General features: G+C 44.9%; 1 protein-coding gene across 35 annotated transcripts in view; it reads left to right on the forward strand.

Annotated features, from left to right (window-relative positions):
* The first annotated feature begins 11,134 nt into the window (after positions 1 to 11,134).
* The window catches only part of CLASP2 (cytoplasmic linker associated protein 2), a 270,485-nt gene continuing 256,834 nt past the window's right edge, over positions 11,135 to 24,785 (forward strand). For 10 of the 35 annotated variants that reach the window (XM_074945431.1, XM_074945440.1, XM_074945453.1 and 7 more), the window contains exons 1-2: positions 11,137 to 12,123; positions 24,460 to 24,538. In XM_074945431.1, coding sequence (XP_074801532.1) covers positions 11,929 to 12,123; positions 24,460 to 24,538 — 274 coding nt within the window. In that variant the 5' untranslated portion in view covers positions 11,137 to 11,928. Of the gene's footprint in view, positions 12,124 to 24,459; positions 24,539 to 24,785 lie in introns of all 35 variants that reach the window. The other 25 variants (XM_074945438.1, XM_074945450.1, XM_074945454.1 and 22 more) reach the window with 7 other exon arrangements.

The following is a 24,785-nucleotide window of genomic DNA, read 5'->3' on the forward strand; positions in this document are numbered from 1 at the left end:
CCGTCACCTTCAGCCCCCAACTAAAACCCCTCCAACGCATTATCAAGGATCTACACCCTATCCTGAAGGACGACCCAACACTCTCACAAATCTTGGGAGACAGGTCAGTCCTTGCCTACAGACAGCCCCCCAGCCTGAAGCGAATACTCACCAGCAACCACATACCACACAACAGAACCACTAACCCAGGAACCTATCCTTGCAACAAAGCCCGTTGCCAACTGTGCCCACATATCTATTCAGGGGACACCATCACAGGGCCTAATAACATCAGCCACGCTATCAGAGGCTCATTCACCTGCACATCTACCAATGTGATATATGCCATCATGTGCCAGCAATGCCCCTCTGCCATGTACATTGGTCAAACTGGACAGTCTCTACGTAAAAGAATAAATGGACACAAATCAGATGGCAAGAATTATAACATTCATAAACCAGTTGGAGAACACTTCAATCTCTCTGGTCACGCGATTACAGACATGAAAGTTGCGATATTACAACAGAAAAACTTCAAATCCAGACTCCAGCGAGAGACTGCTGAATTGGAATTAATTTGCAAATTGGATACAATTAACTTAGGCTTGAATAGAGACTGGGAGTGGCTAAGTCATTATGCAAGGTAAGATGAAGTGAGCTGTAGCTCACTAAAGCTTATGCTCAAATAAATTTGTTAGTCTCTAAGGTGCCACAAGTCCTCCTTTTCTTTTTCTCACAGTAAACAAAGTGATGCACAGCATTATTTACATATACAATACCCTGAACAATGAATATGTAAATATTGACAAGATAGAACAGAGTGAATTTATAAACAAGTAACCACTTGACATTGTTTTCTTTTTGCTCTATATACTTGTGTCTGTAACAAATGTATATTGCTCTTCTTTACCCAGAACTTTGTGATGAGAGTTTCCTGAACCATTGTAAAAAGAATCTGACATGTATATGAGAAATCAGAAAAGCAAATAATTAAAGGTACCTCAAAACCAAGTTTGTAACATTATAATTGTGTACATGTCTAAAAATGTTTGACACTAAGGGCCAAATTCATGCATGAAGTAATCCACTGAAAACAGGGGAGTTATACCAGATATTAATCTGTCCCCAAATATTTAAAGTAAATTTATTTAATGCAACAGAGGAAAAACATCAGACTACAAGTTTGAATTTTTGAACATTTCACAAGCAAGCATTTGTGTTCAAAAATGTCAAAACATCTATAATATGAGTTTCAATTCAAGAGACAAGGTGAGTGAGGTAATATCTTTTATTGGACCAATTTCTGTTGGTGGAAGAGACAAGCTTTCAGATTTAATAATTTTATTAAGATAATGTTGAAATAAGAAACGGTACAGAGTTCAAGCATAGAAGTTTCTGGTTGTCAGGGGATAAGGTACAGATTATCAAGGGGTGCGAAATTCGATTTAGGAGCTGGTGGAGTAAGGATTACATAATAATCTGCAATCTCCCCGACTGGGGGTAAAAGTTTAACCGGTCAGAGTACAGACATTGAGATATGGGGGTAAGTTATCCACATAACGGCTATGTTCAGGTGCGGAGTATAGTGAGTGGATACAATGGTGGGGATGGGTCTACCCTCATTTGGTGGGATTTAATGTTCAGTGGGTTTATGGTTCCAGTTCATACGGTCCAATGGGGAAAGCCTCTCAGTCCCTTTCCCACAGTGGGTACACAATGTCGTACCAGCTCACTCCTCCTGGTACTGTCGGTGGCCGGTGATGTGCTCGATGTAGATGTCCCTGGACCATCAGATGGTGTCCGAGACCATGAGGCGCCGCATGAGCTGTGCGTAGCGTCTACTGATCCCGCAGGTCCGCAGCACACGCTCGTTGCAGGGGTCCCAAGCGCCCAGGGCTCCGACGATCAGGGCATCCAGCTGCACCTCGTAGCCCTTCGCTCTCAGGGGGTCGGCCAGAGAGGCATATTTTTCCAGTTTCCGAGCTCGGGCTTCTCGGAAGGCCGGGGTCCTGTTCTTGAAGGGGACCGTGATGTCGACGAGGATGATCTTTTTCTGGGCCTCGTCGGTGACGACCACGTCGGGTCGCAGCGGGCTGTCGGTACCGGGGATGGCGCAGTTCACGGCGACCTCCCCCAGGCGCGGTGCGATGGCTTTCACCAGGCGGTTCTGGATGGCGTTGTGGCGCAGCTGCCAGGCTCTGGAGTGGGGCTTGCAGCTGCACAGGACGTGGGGCAGGGGCTCGTTGGAGTAGCCGCACTTCCCGCAACACTTGTCTCGGTTCCCGTGGCGGACGGCTCCGTTGAGCGGGACGCAGTTGAGCCGGGCGCGGTGGATGAACCGCCAGTCGGCGAAGCAGGTGAAGCCGCCCCCGGCGAGGAAGTGGTTGCTGGCGTCCCACTTGCTGGTCAGTTCGAAGGCTTTTCCCTGGTCCGGCTTACGCTTCACGGCTTCTATGTACAGCAAGTGGATGGCTGCCTTCAGGGTCCTCTCCAGCAGGCCCCGGCGCTCAGAGTGACGATGGTGTTGTCCTCAGACCTGATCTGCGGCACCAGGACTCCCAGCGGCAGCCAATGCGCTTCCCCAGGCGGTGCATGGCATTGCGGGCGCGGGACCACAGTGAAGCGATGTCGCCCCCGTCTCAGCCAAGTTCGCCATCCAGGGAACAGCTCAGGAAGCTGGCGGTGTCTTGGTTGGAGGGGGCTCTACCGATCCGCTTTTGTGTTGCGTCACGGAGGGCTTTTGCTGCGATGCTCCTTACCATGGCGTCAGGACACGTCAGCAGGCAGAAGGTGTGGGTGATCACCGCGATGTCACACAGGTCACCCATGCGGGGGACATTGGCACCGCCATGCCTGTGTGTGATATAGACTAGCTCGTTGCTGGCTCTCTGGGGAAGGAATAACCACTTCTTCACCAGCTGCCGGATGATCTTGTCTGCCTTGTTGAGGGGTACCTTTGCCACGGCGGATCCCCTTAGGACGAACGAGATGTGGGGGATCAGGAAGGTGTTCAGGGCGTTTATCTTTTGCCACGGTGCTAGCAGTGAGGTGTCGATCTTGGAGGCATCCTGTAAGATCTCTTGGATGGTGTCCTCGGGTGTCTGTCGGACACGGAAACCCGTCGGTGTGCCGAGGTTTCGGTAGGCCTGCCCCTCTGCCAGGGGTTACACAGAGCTCTTCTTCAGATCTGGGAAAGGTACTCAGAGTGTCACAGCTAAATACAAGGTGGAACAGATTGTTTAGCATAAGGAGTTAACACATGTTGCAAGAGACCATTCAAGGGAAGTGGGCAGTTAACACCTCTGCAGTTCTAGGACAAAGGAGTGTTAATAGGTTACAGATTGTTGTAATAACCCATAAATCCAGTGTCTTTATTGAGTTCATGATTTTTAGTGTCTAGCAAAGTTACGAGGATCTCTCAGGCTCATCTTTTTAAGCTGTTGTGCAGGTTTCCTTCGAAGATGAGGACTGAGAGGTCAGATATCAAGTGCCCATTTTGTGAAAAGTATTCACTCACAGGTGACATGGCATTTTTGTCTTATCATTTTTCTGTGTGATTATATTTTGAGAGCATAGTGATTGCGTTGTTTCACATGGTTGTTATTGGGCATAAAATGCCCCAACTGAGGTACACTACATGTTGTGACAGGCATGTGTAGGATCCATGGGTCTTGAAAAATATATTGTGGGAGGTATGGATCATCCTTAAGACTACGATTGTCAAGGAAGTCATGGAATCCGTGACTTCCAGAGACCTCTGTGACATTTTTCACTTCAGCCCTGGGGCAATGGGGCTGGAGCTGTCAGCCTCACCCCACCCCCACCACCGCAGTTCACAGCCACCAGGCAGCAGGAGGACCCCAGCAGCTGCCTAGCCACCGGGGGTGGGGGTCCCCTAGCAGCTGCCCAGCTCCCACTTTGGCAGGGATATTTTTAGTAAAAGTCAGGGACAGGTCATGGGGTTCTGTGAATTTTGGTTTATTGTCTGTGACCTCTCCCTGACTTTAACTAAAAATATCAGTGACAAAATCTTAGCCCTAATCACTGTAGTAGTAGAGATGCATCTACAGATTTTGCATCTGTTTTTCTGACAGGGCCTGGTGCCACTTTGAGTTGGTATGTCCTGTTCTGGGGGAGCTTGCTTCTGATGAGCTTGGAGAGGTTCGGGTGTTACTCCTGGGGGAATTCTGCGCATGCGCAGAATTCTTGTCGCCTGCAGATTTCTTTGCTTCCCTGCAGAAAAATGACTTTCTGACAGGGAAGCTGCAAGAGCAGTCACGCACCACTCCTTAGCTGCGCAGGTACATTATTTCAGGAACCTGGAGCAGCCAGCGGAGAGGTAAATCACCATAGAGCTGGGGACACCTCAGCCAGTGGCTCCTACCCTGAGCCGGGATCAGCTGCTAGTCCCAGCTGGGCTGGAGGCAGGAGAGGATGGGACTTTCTCTTCCCCTGCAAAGAAGCTCAGCATCCTGCCCTGCTTCCTGCCCCCATTGCGCCTCAGCTGCGGGGGGAGGGGTCACTGTACAGGGAGCTGCTCCCCCATCTGCCCAATTCCTGCGTACCCAGACACTGGTGCCAAGCCTCACCCCATACACTCAGAACCCCCCTTGCCCTCCATACCTGAACCCCAGCCCCACTGAACCTCAACCCCTTCATCTGGACAGATCCCGTGCCTCCAGACCCCCACTGAGCTCCCTGCACTCAAACCCCGACCCTGATAAGTCCCACCCCCCTGCACCACCCTGAGCCCCCACTTCCAGACCCCCATGCTACTGACCCCCAACTAGCTGCACCCAAACCCCCACTCCCGCAGCACCCCTGTTGATACCCCCACACCCAGACCCCTCTGCTGAGCCCCAACCACCTGGAAGCCCCTGCAGTCCCATTGCACCTAGAACCTCCACACACACACACGCACAAGCCTCTGTGCATCCAGATCCCCTCACACCTAGACCCCACACTGCGCTGCCTGCACCCAGATTGTCCCACACAGAATCCTCTCACCCCACACCTGGATCCCCCCACAATGAGCCCCTCTACACTTGAATCCTGCTGGGTTGAGCCTGTCTGCCCCACACCCGGTACACCTGCCACAGAGGGGCAGGCCCAGGCCTTGTGCTGTGTCAGGGTCAGGTGCAACCTCACCACTGAGTCCGTGCCCTGGTGGTGAGGGGTAGAGGGGCTGCAGGGTGATTTCCCACCTTTATGGAGCCAGTGGCCTGTGCTCCCCACTGCCATGCTGAAGCCTCTGCATTAATTTACTGAAAAATAAAACCTGCAGAATTTTCAAGTACGGGGCGCAGAATTTTTAATTTTTTGGTGCAGAATGCCCTCAGGAGTAGTTGTTTGAAGGCCAAAAGAGGGAGTTCAGGAAAGATTTCTTTCAGGATATGGTTCCCATCTAGTATGGGTTCCAGTGTGGGGTAATAGGGGGCAACTAGGGGTGTGCGGTTGGAGGGTTCTTCTCCTTCCTCCCCCATACTGAAGCAGGTGCTTTTGTGGTATTTGGGTGGCATGCAGGGTGTAAACCTCTGTTCAGAAGGTAGAGTTAGAAATCAGAGCATGAACCCTTAGTGATGATATATCAACAGTTGAAAACACAATTTCAGCTCAATTCACGTTGAACATTTTGTGAAGGAATTGGCAGTCTTTTAACTAGCTTGAAACATTATCCAAAGAACTTTCCTTGGCACACTGATTTTGAAATTATACTCAAGACAGCATTAACCAATTCTCTATTATGTCCCTTCTCATTTTAAAATGAGAATATCAAAGGGTGTTTTTAAACTAAATATCTCCAACACAGATAAAATAGTCTGAAGTTATCCAACTTTATCCTGTTACAAATGATGAAAGAAAAGAGCAACTAGTAGGAAAAGCTGCTAAGTAAGATGGTACTCAATGAGAGAAACATAGATCAAATACAGAGATGAGTAAAAAGTATTACTGAATACATTCAAGCTACCGAGAGAGGCTATTACATGGGCTCATATCATGCTGTCAGTTTTTAAGCAGAACTCTTGACTAATTTCTGCTTAAAACCTAATAGCACAATATTCCCATCGTACTTTACATCATGAAATCAGGGTGAGAAAGGATGCCTGAATTCAGATAGGACTCTTTGCTTTATCTAACTAAAATAATAAAAGAATGTGATAAATGTTTCCAGGATACCATCTGAGATATTAAATAAGCAGTTTGTCACATCATTATGAGTAAGAGACTCTTGTATACTACCATCACAATTGCTCATGAATCTGAGAGGAAAGTGGGGGAAAAAGAAAACATGCTCATAGATCACTGTAAGCTTAGTGTCAAATATTGTATCTGCTTAAAATTATGAGAAATTTACGAATACAGTGATTCTAAGTTATCGTCTGTCAGCACCTTCAAATACAGATTATCATGATTTTAATTTGGTATTACTGAATGAAGACTAAGCTCTTCCTAAATATGACAGAATGATTCTTTCATAGACTGGGTTAGAAGTACTGTAAATGGCTGCTTGTTGGAAGGAATTGCCTGACTTGTCAAAGGAGACAGGATGTCAATGGAAGTAGTTGGATTGTTGGAAAGATTATGACAGGCCCAGTGGAAGGACTGAGTTGAAGTTTAAGAGCTAGTTTGCACAAGGTTTCAGGCTACTTAATCTATTGCTAGTAAGGAAAGTATGATAAAACTGAGTATGAAGTATGACACCCTTGACACTGGATGTCATACTGCACCCCAGTGTCAAGGGGTGACACTGCACCCCATATTCTTCACAGTGATATTATATGATTATGGCATGGTTATGATGTATTTTATGCAAGATAAGTCATGTGAGATGTCATTGGAAAGATTATGATTAGCTGAATGATTATTCTATTTGCATGCATGCATACTTTGTATATCCAAAGTTATGAATATTGACTGTGTTAGTCTCTAAGGTGCCACAAGAACTCCTTTTCTTTTTACAGATACAGACTAACAGGGCTGCTACTCTGAAACCTATCTTTCACATGTAGCTCCTCCTGGGCAATAGGCTCTGAGTCTAGATGGCTGGCTGGGAAGGGCCCATTGAAGTTAAAGGGCCATTAGGAAAACAATAAGCCTTAGGAGAAGCTTATCTCCCACCTGGGGAGCCTTCCTGAGAAAGCTACAACCAGCCTTCAAGTAATGGCCGCTGTGGCACTACAGGGACATGTGACCAGATCACCTGGTGCTGGACTCCATCTTGGGATATCAGTATTTTTTCACTGGCTGGCATGGGAACCAAGTTCTGAAACAAAGGGTTCCTGCCATATGCAAAAGCTCTAGAAGGCAGGGGAGTGATGTCATTTGGGTTCTTTACTGACTTCCCCCACCCAAGAAGACTCCTGGAAACATCTGAGGAAAAAAGACTGAACTGGGGGGAAGTGCTAGACCCAGGCTAAAGGGATTTTTAGCCTGCAAATGGAACATCTGGAGATTCCAAGCTGTAAACAAGTGCAGCTTGCCCCTTAAGAATATACAGCCTGCTTGTATCATCGCTGAGGGTGAGAGTTTGCTATTCATATCCAATATATGAAGTATATTAAGCTTAGTTTGGGATTTTTGTTTATTTGCTTTGATCTGTTTGCTATTCCTTATCACTTAATCTATTTTTTGTAGTTAATAAACTTGGTTTTGTTTTTTCTAAAACCAGTGTGTGGGAGTCATAACTCAGGCAGAAAACTGTTGCATATACTTCTCCACATTGAGGGAGGGGGGTGAACTTCATGACTTACGCTGTACAGTTCCCTGTGCTGCGCAAGACTGTATAATTTTGCGTTTACACTCCAGAGGGGGTGCGTGCCTGAGTAGCTGGGAAATACCATAGCTGGAGCCTTCCCATGCAGTAGCTGGTCATAGGGGCTGCATGTAACTGCAGCTGGGTGTGTCCCTACCTGTATGTGTGCTGGTGTAAGTGCAGTCTGGAGCTTGGAGAGAGCTTGGCAGCTTGTCTCAGTGTAAAAGGGAGCTCAGGCTGGGTCAGGGAGGCTCAGAGGTACCCCAGTGCCAGGTGGCACCCCAGGGAGAACCCTCTTGTCCCAAACTAAGAAAGAGTACTACATTTACTGTTCCCACCCCCAGAATATTTTTCTATACATTTTCTGCCTTTTTTTAGGACATGCTGTGGTTCTGTAACACACTTGTATGGGATGGGGGTGGGTACAGTAGGAATAGATGTGCAATTCAGGTTGGAAATCCACCTCATAGTGTTAGTGTGGTTTACCTAATGATTTTTAACTTCTGGGTGTTGTAATAATGTTCTTCATCTGTACCTCCAATCCAAAAGAAAGACTGACTGAGAATTTGATCTTGAACTCAGGTGCATGGGACAAGTGTTTTCTAAAAAAGCTACGCTGCATGGATGCATAAATGCATCAGGTTTTACCACAGTTTGCATATCAAAAGGCAGATTCGAGTTCAAAGATGACAATCACCTGACTGAGAATGAGATCCTTTCACAGGGCCCTGAACTGAACAAACTGAACACAGAAGGCTTCTCTTGGGAGGCAAGCTAATACTTTCAGCTATGAAAACAACTTGGCTCCTGTGAGACTATAATGAAAGTTGAGTTTCAAACTCTGCTTTTTCCAAAAATTTGTCTGATGGACTGAAACATTCTACAAGTAGTGGTAGCCCAACAGTGCATTTTTGGAAAATTAAGCAAAATCTAGTCAGCTAATCTTTTAATACATCTGGAAAAAATAAGGAATGTACTATTTTTACTTACTTGTGCAGCACTATGGAACTTCACAACTCCCAAGTACTGCACTGAGGAATATCCTAGTTCAGGAGCTGGTTTTTTTTTTTTTCTTGTTTGTATATTTATTTTATCCACTGATAAGATGCACCTATCAATTAGTCTCTCAAGGCTCATTTATAATAAAAGCAATTTAAAAACTGCACCAAAAGTTTTCATTACCTAGTTAATCTTAGCTAATACAAACTTCACAGCTAGGATAGCAAACACCCAGTCACACCCAAATTAGGCGCTACTTAAAACCGCATGAAACTGCGAAGCTATCTTGATGGGGAGATCATAGTCTTCTCAAATTTAGAATTACAATCAGCTTTAATTTAAACAAATGAACTTACCCTATTTTTATTTGTGTTTATGATGATCGTGCTTAGCAACCAACCAAGAACAGAGGACCATTATGCTAGGCATTGTACCCTCTGCCCCAAAGAATGTACCATAGAAGTAGACAAGACAGACAAAGGATAGGAATGAACCCATAACCAGAGTGAACTATGTGGTGACAGCAACTGTCATGTTCATTCCTGCTTTTTTTGGCGGGAGGGGAGAGTGTCCCTCAATCCTTATGGGTGTAGACAACTCGGGGTTGGGGGGTGTCTATGGTTTGCATTAATAAATAAAGGAAACACTGAGTTTGGAACAGAAGCTCATTTATCTCACTTTAATAAAGTGGACAAGTTTAGTCATGGTACAAACCTACTCATTAAAGCAATATGCAACAGCTCTTTTTTTATTACTTTTTAATGCTCACCCCTCCCACCCAATAAAAAAGTGTCCATGCCCCTGTCTTTCAGTGGGGTTCTACTGGGAGGGAATTAGCTATCAGTTCTCAAACTGTGAGTTGAGACCCCGTTTTAATAGGGTAACCAGGGCTGGTATTAGACTTTCTGGGACCCAGGTTTGCAGCAGAAGCCTGAGCCCCACTGTCCAGAGCTGAAGCCAAAGCCCAGGGGGTTATAGCCCCCCCCCCCCAGCCTAGAGATGAAGACAAGCCCTTGGACTTCAGCATCCCCCCCCACGGCAGCAGGCCTCCCCTCCTGGGGTCGACAAGGGGGTAGCAGTGCAAAGAAGTTTGAGAACGGCTGGATGGAAAGAACGACAAAAGGAGGGGATGAGAGCCAATCAGCACTGGGGAGAGAGCTCTGCAATCTGTTTGATATAAAACATCAGTGAGACAAGGTGAGGTAATAGCTCTTCTTGGACTAGTATTACCTCACCCAGCTTGCGTCTCTAATATCCTGGGACTGCCAAGGCGACAACTGCACCACATACATAAAACATCAGGGTCACCTCCCTGCTTGCACTGCTCCTGCACCAGGGCTGGCCCAGATTCTTCCTTGTAGTTTCTCCCCCCCCCCGGCAATGCTGCTCGTACCCAGGGTGGCGGTGGTGGAGAGCGGAAATCTCAGCTCTGGGGCCAGGGGGACTGTCTGGACCCCATTTGACCCCTGCCCGCGCTACAGTGCTCCATGACTTTGGCTTTGCAGCTGGAGAACGTGTCCGCCGAGCCGGCGGTAGGGCTGCCAGAGTGCAGCTCACTCAGCCCGCCTCTCGAGGGACTCTCTGCTCATGCAAACGGTTAACCCTGGGTCCCCCGCTCGCTCATGGGGGGGATTGTTGCTGTTGCCTCCGCCTCCCCCCGCTTTCGCTGGCGTGCGCTGCCCTCTTATCCCGCCTCCGCCCGGCCCCCGGGGACTGCAGCAATGAGCGCACGGCTGCCGCAGGGAAGTTAGCTGCGCGCCGGGGCTTTTAAAGCAGCCGCAGGACCCCTCCCAAGGGGTGTCTCCTGCACTGCCTGACAGCCACAGCCGCTTTCAGACCGTTTCACCTCGGTCCAGCCGGCTTTATCCTCCGCGATTTCTCTCTTCCCCGACTCAGCCCGCCAGCTGATTATTGAGGAAAAGCGCTGTACACAGGCCCTGCGGAGGCACGTAAAGAAAGGGAAGGACCTTCGCTCCTCTTCCTGGGGAGGTGGTGGCCGAACAGTCGCAACCTCAGCAGCCCGCAGCCGACAAGCGCATGCGCCTGCTGACGGCTGTAAAGGTGGAGCCGCAAGACCACGCGCGCGCCCTGCCGCGCGAGTCAGGGAGAGGGCGGAGCGCGCGCACGCTGCAGCGCGAGGCGGGAAAAGAGGCGGAGGTCAGGCAGGGGACGCTGTATCGCGCGCACGCGGGTTTCTGTGAGTTGGACTTGTGCCAGCGGAGGGCCGGCGCCGCGGGGAGCGAGCCGGGCTCGGTACTGGGAGCTGCCGCCGCCACAGGCGTGCGCGCGGGCGTGTCGCGCGCCCTGAGAGTAGCCCGGCGGCGCGGAGGAGCTGGCGGCGGCTCTGGGAGGAGCAAGGCGGGGCCCGGAGGGTGAGTGACACCCGGAGGCGGGCGCCGGGCGGGCCGGGGCTGGGGACGCAACCTTCCACGGGACCGAGGAACCGCCGCAGGCAGGAGAAGCGCCTGAGCGAGCCCGCGGGGTCCCGCGGCTGCCGCCCCCCACCCTCTCAGCGAAGACCGAGCGGAGGACGCGCCAGGGCCGCTGCGGGGCGAGTCCGGAGCGGCTGAAGTTTAGACCGGGGGCGGGGACGCGGAGCCGCATCCATCCCCGGGCCAGGGAGCATGAAAGTTCCGCTCCGGCCCCGCCGCTGCTTCCGGCTGCGATTGGCGACGAGGAGCCGCTGCCCACTGCGCTGAGCGGCGGCGGCGGGTCCGTGCCGGGCCTGCGGGCTGGGGAGAGACGCCAGCAGCTTCACCGCCGGCCTCTGGGGATCTCCTCAGAAAGTGCCTGTGGCCCTGACGCCCCCAGTTGGAACTTCGCAAGAAAGGAAACTTGGGGGAAATAGTGAAAAACACTGAAAACTTGAATAAAAAACAGTTCCCCGAAATCAGAGGATCCTGCAAACATCCCCTCCCCGACTGCGTCACCAGCAGCCTCACAAGGGAATCACTGGAGATTTAATTTAATGCATTTGAAAGGATTTTTGTTCGTGTGTTTCTCGGTTAAAGGCCTTGTATTCACCTGGCCGGTTTGTCTGCGGAGAAGAACAGGAGAAGGAGGTGAAACGTTGGCGGCTACTTTTCCAGCTGGGCACTTCTCCCCACGCCACCCCTCACTTTGTGTGTGTGTGTCTTGTTTTTGGTATTGAAGCAGTTTGATTCTTCTCCTAATAAACTTTTTCGTTCAAATCCACGATGGAGTCTGGCAATATGGACTATTTCTATGATCAGGTACAGCAGAAAGATGTGAGCCGCAGGATGCAAATCGGCCAAGAATTGCTGGAGTATCTGGCTGACCCCAGTAAATCCACTGACCTAGAGCAGGATCAGCAGCGCCTTGATAAAGTGATTGACGAATTAACAGGATGGGTTAACTCTAGTAATTTTAAGGTAAGAATGTTTTGTGCAGTGGTTGTAACAGGATTTTTCATGTTAAAAAGGGATGATGCTCTTAATTATCTTTAAATCATAAATGAGCAGAACAGGACCCCAGTTTTTCTTGCCTATCATATCTCGTTTCTTTCTTCCTTCCACAAAGAGAGGTTTTTCAGAAAAGTGGATTTTGTTAGTTGGAAAGATTGTTTTACAGCGTATTTCTGGCCTATAAGAGGTGTTCATATTTTCTGCTTTCATGTTGGATAAAAATAGTACTAGCATTTGTCATTTAAAATATTGCAGTAAGAAAAGTAATTTATGGAGAGATGTTTTGGTGCATCTCTTTTTTTTTTTTTTTTTTGGTGTGGTTCTTGATTATGTTTTCTCACATTTTGTCATCCTGATTTTTGACCCCTCCCATTCCATATGCCCTATATTCACTCAGGTACATATTTTATGGGGTTGCCTTTATTTTTTGTAGGCCATACAAGTGATCTTTCACTAAATGTGTATTTTATAGGGGTTAACTAGTGATTGCTGTTTCAGGGTCCAAGTGTAAATTTGAGTTTATCCATGCCATCTTTTGTATAGTTTTCTCAGTATGAATAGTTATGTTGTATCTTTCTGGAGGTTTGTGATGACCCATGTTTCACATTTTTCTTTATGTATCTTTAGCTAAAGTGTACAAGAAAGTGCTAATTCTGGGTGCATGGAGTGAATGTAGTCAATTCTCTTGCTTTTGGATGCCCAGGAGAAACACTGGCAACATCGTCATATTGTCCACTTGGGCGACTGTTTAACTGCAGGTTTCAGAGTAGTAGCTGTTAGTCTGTATCTGCAAAAAGAAAAGGAGTACTTGTGGCACCTTAGAGACTAACCAATTTATTTGAGCATAAGCTTTCATGAGCTACAGCTCACTTCATCGGATGCATACTGTGGAAGCTGCAGAAGACATTATATACACGGAGACCATGAAAGAATACCTCCTCCCACCCCACTCTCCTGCTGGTAATAGCTTATCTAAAGTGATCACTCTCCTTACAATGTGTATGATGATCAAGTTGGGCCATTTCCAGCACAAATCCAGGTTTTCTCACCCTCCGCCCCCCCCCCCCCCCCAAACTCACTCTCCTGCTGGTAATAGCTCATCCAAACTGACCACTCTCCTTACAATGTGTATGATAATCAAGGTGGGCCATTTCCAGCATAAATCCAAGTTTAACCAGAACGTCTTGGGGGGGGGGGGGTAGGAAAAAACAAGGGGAAATAGGCTACCTTGCATAATGACTTAGCCACTCCCAGTCTCTATTTAAGCCTAAATTAATAGTATCCAATTTGCAAATGAATTCCAATTCAGCAGTTTCTCGCTGGAGTCTGGATTTGAAGTTTTTTTTTGTTGTAAGATAGCGAATTCATGTCTGTAATTGCGTGACCAGAGAGATTGAAGTGTTCTCCGACTGGCTTATGAACGTTATAATTCTTGACATGTGATTTGTGTCCATTTATTCTTTAGTCTCTAATGTGCCACAAGTACTCCTTTTCTGCTTAACTGCAGTTGCTTTGCGCTTCAGTCAGCTGGTGGCAGTGTTGCTCCATAGTGCTGGACTCAAGTCTGTTAAGGGAGCATCAGGGTTTTTTGTTTTTGTTTGCAGGGGTAGTTTCGACTTTATCAGTCATTTTGAAGTGCCTCTCAAATTAGTTCTGTTGCTTCAATAGTTCATTGAAGATTACAGCTCAACAGGCAAATATCAGAGCAGTTTGTACAGTATAGTAGTACATGTTTGTGATGGTGGCACAGTAATTAAACTTTTTTTTAGCATTTATAGACATTACAGATCTGTGAATTATTTTATAACATTTACGCCTGTTTTTAGGATTGAGCTCTGAACACTATCAGTTTCAGCTATTTTCACAAGCACATCAATTATTACAGGTCATGTTAGTGTAGAGATGGCTCCTTATTAAATATTTAGCATAATTTTGTGTTCTTGGCCTTAAATTCCTTATTTTAGGGTAGAGATATTTCATATAGGCACATAGCAAAATTGGGTAGGTTTGAAAGATATAATGCTTTCAGTTTGGATGACGAGCAACTGATAACATTTTTCTTAGCAGGATGGTAATTTAAAAAAAGTGTACACTTAAGATAGGCAACAAAGACAAGCATCACCTCTGTGTGTTCTGTGTAAAAGCTCATAAAAGATACCATTAGCTACAGATAAATAATGCTCTTTTCAAAGTGTAATTTCTTTCTCACATCAGAATGTTCTGTTTCCTTTAGATGTAAAGATGACTGGGTGCCTTGTTTAAGACTGGTAGAAAGGCAAGAAATATGTAGTATTCTAAATGATCAAATACTGTACTGTACAAATAGGGCTCTTACAGAGCTTAATAGACTTTAATAATGTAAAAGGCTTGCAGGCTAATTAGAATTCAGTTTTGCGTTCCCTTCGTGCACATTACTCCTATTGACATTGAGTTTTATACACACAAAGGGCAGAATTCCCTCCCCACCCCACCCTTCAGAAACAAAATAAAACAAGTATGTTACATCAACACAAGGGTAGTAGGAATTGCAATACTGGACTAGTCCAATTGCTCAGTTAATCCAGTAGCCTGTCTATGATGGTCACCACAAGATGCTTTAAAGGAAGATTAAAAATTTTCTCCTTGAGCTTGAGGAGTTATTTTATCTGATGCAACAGCGGAAGTTATCCATTTAACTGTTTTAAGTTTTTTTAATCATACTAGACTCTTGGCTTGAATGATAGTCCTGTGTTAATGAATTCCACAGGTTAATTGTGTAAGAATGATTTTATTCATTTTCCAAGGGACTGTCATCTTGATTCTTTCAATGTTGAATGCATTAAAAAAATCTTAATCCTTCAGTACAGAGTCATTTAAAGTGTGCCCTTCATGACTTTTTGAGCTGTGAACTGAATGTAAACTGATAAGGTGTTGGATTCATGAGACCACAGATACACAATCTCAGCGTGGTTGCTGCTGCATCAGTAGAATGAATTGCCAAGACACTAGTCATCTTCCTTGCAGCAGCGAAACTGAGGGGGAAAAAAACCTTCTATTTACATTAATTCTTATGGGGAAATTGGATTCGCTTAACATCGTTTCGCTTAAAGTAGCATTTTTCAGGAACATAACTACAACGTTAAGTGAGGAGTTACTGTACCCCGATTTAATTTTTTTGTGGGGAAGCCTGCGGCCCCAGCTGCATGTGTGTGGGGAAGCCCCCGAGCTGCGGCTTCTGCCGTTGCTCCCGGGGCCAGCTGCATTCGCTGCTGCTCCAATGGTTCCTAGAGCCAGCTGCCCCGTGCAGCTGGCTGTGGGGCTGCCCGAGCAGCTGGCTGCAGAGCCGCTCCCAACAGTGTCTGGTGTGGCTGTCCCCAGGACCAGCTGCTTGGGCTGTCCTCGGGTCAGTCACACTGGCTGCTGTAGAAGTCACGGAGGGTCTCAGGAAATGATGGCATCTGTGACTTCCGCAACCTCTGTGGCAAACACGGAGCCCTAATGATGCAGAAAAGGCAGAAGTGTTCAGTAAATATCTGTCTTGTATGTGGAAAGAAGCAGGATGAGGTACTCCTATCATATGATAAAGTGCTTTCCAGTCCATTAGTAATTGAGAATGTTAGTTAACATCTAATAGGGATATACATTTTTAAATCAGCAGGGCCAGATAACTTGCACCAAAGAATCCTAAGAGTTGGCTGCAGTCTTTGGTCTGATGATGATTTTTAATAAATTTTGGAATATGGGGGAAATTTCAGAAGACTGGAAGAATGCTAAATGTTGTGTCAGTATTCGAAAAGGGCAAGTGGGATGACCCAGATAACTGTAGGCCAGTTAGCCTGACATAAATCCTGGGCAAAATGATGGAAAAACTGATAACGGATTAAACTGATAAAGTATTCAAGGATAGGAATATAGTTAATGCTAGTCAACATAGTTTTACAGAAAATAGGTGTTGTCAAACTTGATTTCATGTTTTGATGAGATTACAAATTTAGTTGAGAAAGGTAGCTGCATGGACGTAATATACTTACTTTTGTAATGCATTTGATAGTATTACACGATATTCTGATTAAAATGTTAGGAGAATATCAATAGAGCACAAGTTAAATAGATAAAGAACTGGCCAACTCACATCTCAAAAGTAGTTGTCAAAGGGGAACTATCATTGAATGAGGGTGTTTCTAGTGGGCATCCACAGGGATCTGAAGCTATTCATCATTTACATCCGTGATCTGAAGTAACTATAAAGTTAGCGAGGATAAAATTTGCAGATTATGTAACGTTGGCAGAATGGTAAATAATGATGACAGGCAGTCATACAGAGCTGGAACCATACAGCTAAATGTAAAGTTATACATTTAGGAACAAGAAATGCAGGCCATACCTACAAAAGGGGGGAATACATCCTGGTAAGCAAGAACTATGAAAAGGATTTAGGGATCATAGTGAACAAGCAACTGAATGTAAGTTCCGACTCAGATGCTATGGCAAAAAAGGCTAATGCTACATTTGGATGTGTAACAGGGGTGTAGCGAACAGGAATAGGGAGAAGATTTAGTCTTTATGGCATTGGTGAGACAGTTCTGGTATCCATGTTTTAAAAAGCATGTTGACAAATTTGAAAAGGGTGCAGAAAAGAGCCACAAAAGATTTGAGGGCTGGAAAAAATTCCTTAGTTACTTGATTAGTGTGTAGGTACCTTCACGGGGAGAAAATATCAAGCACCAAAGGGCTCTTTAATCTAACAGAGAGAGACAACAAGAACCAATGTCTGGAAGCCATAGTCAGACACATTCTAACTGAAAATAAGGCACAGTTTTGTAGCAATTATGGTAATTGACCATTGGATCAGATTATCAAGGATCTCTTGACGTAGTCATATAAAGACTGCATGCCCCTCTCTGGAAGATATACTTTAGCCAAACACAAGTTTTTGGGCCCCAATACAGGAGTAACTGGGTGAAATGTAATGGACTGTGCGATATATAGGAGATCAGACTAGATGATCTAATTGTCCTTTCTTGTCTTAAACTCTACAGATCTCTGATAAAATAGTTTCCCTTGGTTCTGCCTCATCTCCATTGTATGAAGTGCCTCTTCTGGAACCAGAATAAGCATTCAGTACTGGGGTTACTGAATCATTTGTAGATTCTAGCCTCAATCGAGGGGCAAAAACAAGTAGTCTTTTTGTTTCCATAAAAGTAATCCTAGAGTTCCTGATACAAGGTTTTTTCACAAAGTCTAAAAAGCTTTACTTCAGTTTGTCTCAATACTGTATTGTGCCACGCACCCTGTTTTCTTCTATTGCCATGTTCAGTTGTATTTTTCACTCCTTTGTAATTTTGGCTCTTATCTTTCACTAATAGTTGTGGAGTTAGGATGTTCTAAAGTGACACTTCGGGTCCTTAGACCTGCTGTAATAGCTGTCTCTGGTGTCTCCCCGTTTTCTGACACTCGAGGTAATCTTCCTGCCAGAGTGAAAGCCATGAGAAAGGATTGTAGACTTTCTATTTCATTGTAGATTCTTATTTTCACTTTTGTAGGTAAAGTGATCTCTACAGACCATTCCTGCACTAAGCCCAGTTCAGCATTCTAAACTTTGCAAAAAGCAATTGATCTCTTTTCCTTTATTTGGGTCATAAGCCTTTTGACCAGTGAGAAATATATTTTCATTTTCTGTGAGTAACCTGCACTGTAGCCTTCATATTAGCTATTCTAATTTGTGGAAGTTCTGCCTTGTGTTTTAAGCCACATGGAAGGACCACAAAACCCTTCAACTTCTCTTTTGCCAGGTGGATCAAATTATTCTGTTTTTCAGCTAGATAACTAATCTAGGAATCTGCTTTGAGATTTTGGTACTCATTCTGTCAAAGATAGTGTAATGTTTGAGGGAGAAATGTCAGCTCTTATGAAAATCTGCAAGGATGTTTCCCGGTGATCAGTGTTTTTTCTAAACATTTAGAAATTTGAGTTGCTATCCTCTTAGGATATAATTTTTGGGTGACAAAGCTTGCTGTCTTTTCTTGCTGTCTGTTGGGATGAAGCTGTATGTTGTATATACATTAAAAACAAATCCTTTAATTGTTCAAAACAATGAGTAGCTTTTGTAGCATCTTTTAAATCTCAGGCTAATTCTAGTATGAGGGGGTTAATCAGTGGATATTTTTTTGATCCACAGTTGCTTCTTGACTTCCTGTATTTGTATTGGTTATTTTTGTTTTGACAGTTTTGTTATCTTCTCTCTATTGTTGATGGATAAATGGGCACTGCTGATCCAAGACAGGTGAGAATCTAGGGAGAATTCTGTAAGGGGTAGTAGGACAAGACATGATACTCTGAGAGCATCCCTCTTGGTACCCCTCTTATTTGTTCCCCACTTTAGTGCTCCTATCCTTAGCAGTGTTGGCCTTACTGGATGCCCTGGGATGTACAGCCTTATGTACACAATCCTACATCATCTGTTGTCCCCAGGATTAGATCCTCCTCCTCCTCTGCAAAGAGGCAATATAGACCATTCCAGCTAGGTGAATTAGTGTAGTCTCAGATCCTGAAAAGACAGGAGAAAAAGGCATTCCAGGACCTCATCAGATGCTTTGCAGAGGCTCTGTGCGCTTCTTTGCTCAGCAGGTCTGCTATGCGAATAAATGAAGGACTTTTGGAGCCTGCATATAACCTATGGCATATTCCATCATCAATACTGGCCACATGCAAGTGGGTAGACCAAATGTCTCTTCCAAGGGGTTTGAATAGTTTAATTCCCACTCAGTACTAGGTTTGCTTATAGTGGCTGTGGCCAAGGAGTGTTCAAAACAGTAAGGACCTCCCATGTCCACATCCAAAAAGAAGGACCTGAAGAAACTAGGCCTCTTTAGGAGCAAGGTTTACTCATTGGCCAGCCTCCAGATGTGCATGGATAATTATCGAGCCCTATTCTCCAAGGATACATTTACGTTGCAGCAGGAAGCGTGCATCCCAGGTTGCATAGACAGACGTGCTAGCTGTGCGCTTAAGATAGTGTGCCAATAATAACAGTGTAGCCTTCGGTAGCCTTGCATGGCAGCTTGGGTTAGCCTCCTGTGTACATAACGAGCGGGTCCAGACGGATTCAACTACTTGAACTGGGAAAAGCTGTCTCAATTCATAGACAAGCCACCACAGGAACATGGAGAGGAATTGAAAGTCATTGTAACTGAGGGTCAGTTGATAGGCCGCACTTTCCTACAGGCTGTGTTGTATGTGCCTGATATGGTCATACATACTATGACAACTTTGGTGGCCATGAGGTCTTCCTCGTTCCAGGTGTCGGGGATCCTCAACGTGGTCCAAATTACAGTCAAGGACCTTCCTTTTGAGGGCAGTGAACCCTGTAACAAATGAGGACCACTGTTCGTTAAAGGACTCCATGGCTACTTCATGTTCACTGGACCTAAATGTTCCAGCCCCAAGGACAGTAATCTTGCTTCAGGCAACTTCCCTCTGCTCAGTACTATTACCAAACCCAGAAGACCTTAGAGCCACCGAGAAAGAAAGTTCAGTGTAGGTGACCCTTTAGTTTATTCCTCTGAAGATGCAGCTCTTCAGCCAGGCAGTTGGTTCGATACCTGTGTTGAGAGTCGAGCAGAATCTCTTGAGGATTGATTCCCTTCTCTCCCCTCCTCACCCAACCAGCAGCTGCCTTTTATTTTTCGGAAGTCTGGACTTGATCATTTATGACCAGTGTGTCCTGGAAATTGTAAACAAGGGCTATTCTATCCAATTTCAGTCCTTTCATGTCCCTTACCCTCTTCCCCATCCCTTTTCAGGGACTTTTTTCACAGGATACTGTTACAAAAAGAGGTGGATGCCCTTCTACAACTTAGAGCAGTAAAGGAGGTGCCTTTAGAATTCAGGGGCAAAGGTTTTTATTCCCATTATTTTCTCATCCCAAGAAAAAAAGGGTGGGCAGCGCATTCTGGACCTTTCACGTCTCAACAAATTATCCACTGTTTCAAGTTCAGGATTGTGAACTTATTCCCTCATTAGATCCTTATGACTGGCTTGTGGCTCTCAACCCAGAAGCTCCTATTTTCACAACTCCATTCATCCAGCCAAATGGAAATATCTCAGATTACTACTAAGAACATCTCACTAGCAATACAGTCTCTGATCTTTCCACAGCACAGAGTATTCACCAAGTGCTTGGCAGTCATGGCAGCTTGTCTAAGGAGACAAGAAATCCGGGTCTACCCATGTATCAACAACTAACTGATTTGAGGAAGACCACCTCAGCAAGTGACCAACTTGATCCAAGAACTCTTAAAACTCCTCACTGCCCTGGGCTTTAAAATCAACAGAGACGTTCATGCTTACTCTGACTCAAAGCATAGTTCATTGGAGCAGTGTTAGATTCCAGATCAGTGATTTTACCATAAGAAAGATTCCAAATGATGATGAACCTCATCAACCAACTTAAAGATTACCCCAAGACACTAGGAGTAATGCCTCAGACTCTTGGGACGCATGGCCTGATACACCTATGTGATGTGATGTGATGTGATTTGCCAGACCTCACCTATGCTCCATGCAGGAGCAGTTGAAATCGGTGTGTCTGTCCAGCAGGCATCACATGAACAGTGATATTCACAGACCAGGAAGAACTCATAAAACTGGTGGAAAGACCTCTTCAGGTATGGAATGGAGTACCTGTACTTACTAAGACGCTGGTGACACACACTTCCATTTAGGGATAGGGAGTTCATCTAGATTACCTTCAAACTCAAAATACATAAGGTAAACATAGGTCCTCTCTCTGCTTCTAATCCACCTACAGCTCAGAGCCATCCACCTGGCATGCAAAGCATTCCTAGCCGAACTCCATAGATCCACGTAACATCATCGCAACTAGGCATTATGCCAGCAGATGAGACAGCAAGATTGTCTCTACTCTCTTAGGAGGCCATTTTGACTTTGGGATTGGTGCACTCTGAATTAGATCACACCAGTGGCTCTGTACCTTCCCAGTGTTCAGAATATGTTGGCAGATCAGCAGGCAGTTCTCAGGCAACCATGAGTGGCCCCCAAAGACAGTCCTACAGAACATGTTTCATAAGTGGGGATGTCTATCAATAGACCTCTTTGCCCCGTAGACCAGAACAAATGTCACATTTTATTTCAGAGGGCGTGCAAGTCCAGGGCTTCCTGACAGACATTTTCTCATCCCTCAGACATTTAAGCTAATTGTATGCCTTTCCACCAATCCCTGTGATACCGAGGGTTCTGAGGAAGATATTACATAGCACAGGACTGATGATTATGATTCTAGCCCAAGGTAGTTCTGATATTCAGATCTGATGATCATTTCAATACAGCCCCTCTTCATCTTATCTACCCTGCCTGTGTCTCACAGAACAATATTCAGATGAAGTTGGATAGCTGACGTGCTAGCTGGATGATGTCCACCACAAGAAGCTGTTGAGCTGAAGGTCAGAACATTTTGCTCCAAAGCAGAAAAGTCTTAGCTGGTGGGAAAGAAATATAGTGGCCCCTTTAAGGGGTCACCCTCTTGATGTGGCTGCAGACTAGGGATGGTTAGGGCAGGACGTAATCATCTGGCTAGGTGGGTAGGCTGGTGGGACTCATGTAAGCCATTGGCCCCCGCCTGCATGGGGGAAGGTACATAAACTCTGTTTCTCCATCTTGAACCAATGTCACACCTAAATTAGCAGCACTCACCATCCCACCCCTGTTTTTTTGGTCTGGTGAGGAAGTTGTGCTAGTTTCCTTTTTTGGGATTGGGGAGAAGTTTTTCTCACTGCTGGATTGGCCTGGATGGCTGGTTTTCACCTTCCTAGCAGGAGCTCAGTGACCCTGTGGTGTACATCAGAAGGTAATGTTAGTGTTGTCATAGTTTAGCACATGTCAGGTGTGCAGTGCGGGTACTGATTTCATGGGTGGTCTGTTCCTTGATAAATTGGAAGTGAATTAGAGTGGAAGGCATCCTGCAAAGAGGCTGTGTAATGGATTTGGGGCTCCTAATATCTGGTACTCTGAAGAGACAACTCCCTTTCTCTTGCCTCTTGACCATCATATAGAGGAGGGTGTTTGGGGTCCAAGCAACAGGTTGGGGATCAGTTTTGTGTGTGCCTGAAGGCTGACTGCAGCTCTTCACCATCTGGAAACAATTAGAAAGGAATCATGACCCACACTGTGAATTATTGCTGGATAGTTCCCAGAATAGTTAAATTAATAAAGATGCAGCCTAATAAAACCACATCCCTTACATCTTGACTGTTACATGTCCAGGACAGTATTTTCTTTGTATCTGCGGAAGAGACTACTGATGTCAAAAGCTGGTTTAGCGCTTCAGTAAAATCTGATTCCAGGTGCATAACAAATTACTTACACCAGTTCAGTGCCTTGACTTTTTAAAACTTCAGCAGCAAACATATACCACTTGAATGGTTCAACTCCAACCTTGAAAATAATTATGGTTGATGTGATTTGATGGCTGAGTGTAGATGTCCATGTTATAATAGCATCGTTCTCTTCAGGAGTTAGGCATCTACCCTGGTAATTTGTGTTGAGGATATTGGCAAGAAAATGAGGTGGGTGAGTGCTTGCTCCATTTGCTTCTTCAGTGCCTGAAATTTAACTTTAAGTGTTGCTTCCTGCAGCGTTGCTTAAAATTATTTCCAAATTTCAACAGCATCAGCAATAGAGCAGCTGTATTTCTGTAGATTGTCCAAAGCTTTGGAAACAGGTTTCAGTATATTAAGCTTATCTTCTACATTTCACTTAAGTCCTATGTTGACTACTTTTGCTGTGTGTGACGGGTTCCCCAGGGTGCAACCTGAAACTGGGGTACTGCTGAGCCTTCTGGTGTACCAACCTGGGCGCTCTCTCACACTGTGATGCTGTGACAAGCTGCAAACCTCTCCAGCTACTGCACATACACAGCCATCTAAAGGCAGGGATACATGCAGCTGAGTTAAATGAATGTTTCTCCTACCCACTCATGAACTAACAATAGAGAGAGTCCAGCGAATTCCCACAGATCCCCAGCCCAGGACCCCAGAGCTGTATCATCCTGCCTTGGTCAGAAGCCTGACCAGTGTAAGTTCGTACCCATTCTGCCCATCCCTCAATGTGGAGAGGATGTGCACCAGCTTTTGTATGCTAAACAGATTTCCCAAGCACTTCAACCAAAACACACTGTTTTAGGTAAAATATTAAACAGATTTAGTAACTACAGAAAGATAGATTTTTAAGTGATCATAAGTAATAAACATACAGATCAGTTGGTTACCTAAGAAATAAAAGTTAAAATTGCAATCTGAGTTCTATAAACTAGACAGGATTTGAATCAAGGAGTCTCTCACCCTGATGGTATAGTGCCTTAACAAGCTAGGATTCTCCTTTCCAGGCTGGGACCATCTCCGCCATTCCAAATCTTTCTCTACCAGACGTGCTTTCATGGAGTTGGCGGGGGAGAGAGGCCAAATGATGATATCGCTTCTCCTTCTTTATAGGTTCTTCCAGCTTGCTGAAGCAAAGTGATTGTTAGAGAAGTATTTTATAATTTGAATGTTTTACCTTCGTCCTGGCATCCCTGAGTGTTTGGCTAAATTTTTTTAATTGCATGATTAATCACAATTTTTTTTTTAATTGCGTGATTAATTTTAAGATTGGGAAACAGGAATAGAAATAATCTTAAAAGCACTTGAAAGTTCTGGCAAGTACAATAAGATATTACTAAGTGATCTTCATGGTTAAAGATAGGATGTCCACGTGTGCTTTCAACTGCATAGTGAAATGCCTAGACAGCTGGCCAGAATGCTTTTAAAAATGACCTCTTTAGTCCAGAGGTCATGTGACCTAGAGTGATCATAGGGCTGGGAACCTGACATCAATTATGTTTCTACGTCTGCTACTGACTGTATCTGTTGTTCCTTTAGCAAATGAATTTTAAGTAAATCATTGTCAATTACAAATGCAAAAATTACATGACTCATTTGAGTTTAAATCCATTATAGGTGAAAATTGTTGCATTCCTAAAAATTGCTCCCTTTTGGCTGAAGAATGCAAAAGGTACTGAAAAATCCAAAGTGCAGCGTATTATGTAAACATACTAGATCGAGCCTAAATATAGTATTAAAATTATTCACCTTATATAAAACCTTTAGAAAGTAATTGTCAGCTCTCTAATTCGAATATTGATCTGATGGTTCAATATGGGTGACTACATCAGTTGCCAGCCTAGGTATTTATAGACAGATTAGAATATATTTTAAAGAACTGTCTAGTGATATACTATATATATCTAATACTTTCTTTTATTTTCTACAGGTGGCGTTAGTTGGATTAGATGTCCTAGGTGCCTTTGTTGACAGACTATCAGGACACTTTAAATCCTATGTACCAACTGGTGAGTGAAGTACCAGTCAATTCTCCTTTTCCTTCAAAGAAAAATGTAGGAAAAAAGTGCTGTTTTCTTAGTAAACATTCTTATTTTAGCAACTGTATCTGACAAATGGCTGAACTTTTGGTAGTAACTATCACCCTAATCAGGTAAACTCACACTAAAAAGCATATATCTGCAGGATGAGGGCCTGTATGCCCCATTAGGGGTTGACTTATACATACATAATATTGACAAATTAATATAAGTATGT

The sequence above is a fragment of the Natator depressus genome, chromosome 2 (assembly GCF_965152275.1).
Source record: "Natator depressus isolate rNatDep1 chromosome 2, rNatDep2.hap1, whole genome shotgun sequence".
Taxonomy (NCBI): domain Eukaryota; kingdom Metazoa; phylum Chordata; order Testudines; family Cheloniidae; genus Natator; species Natator depressus.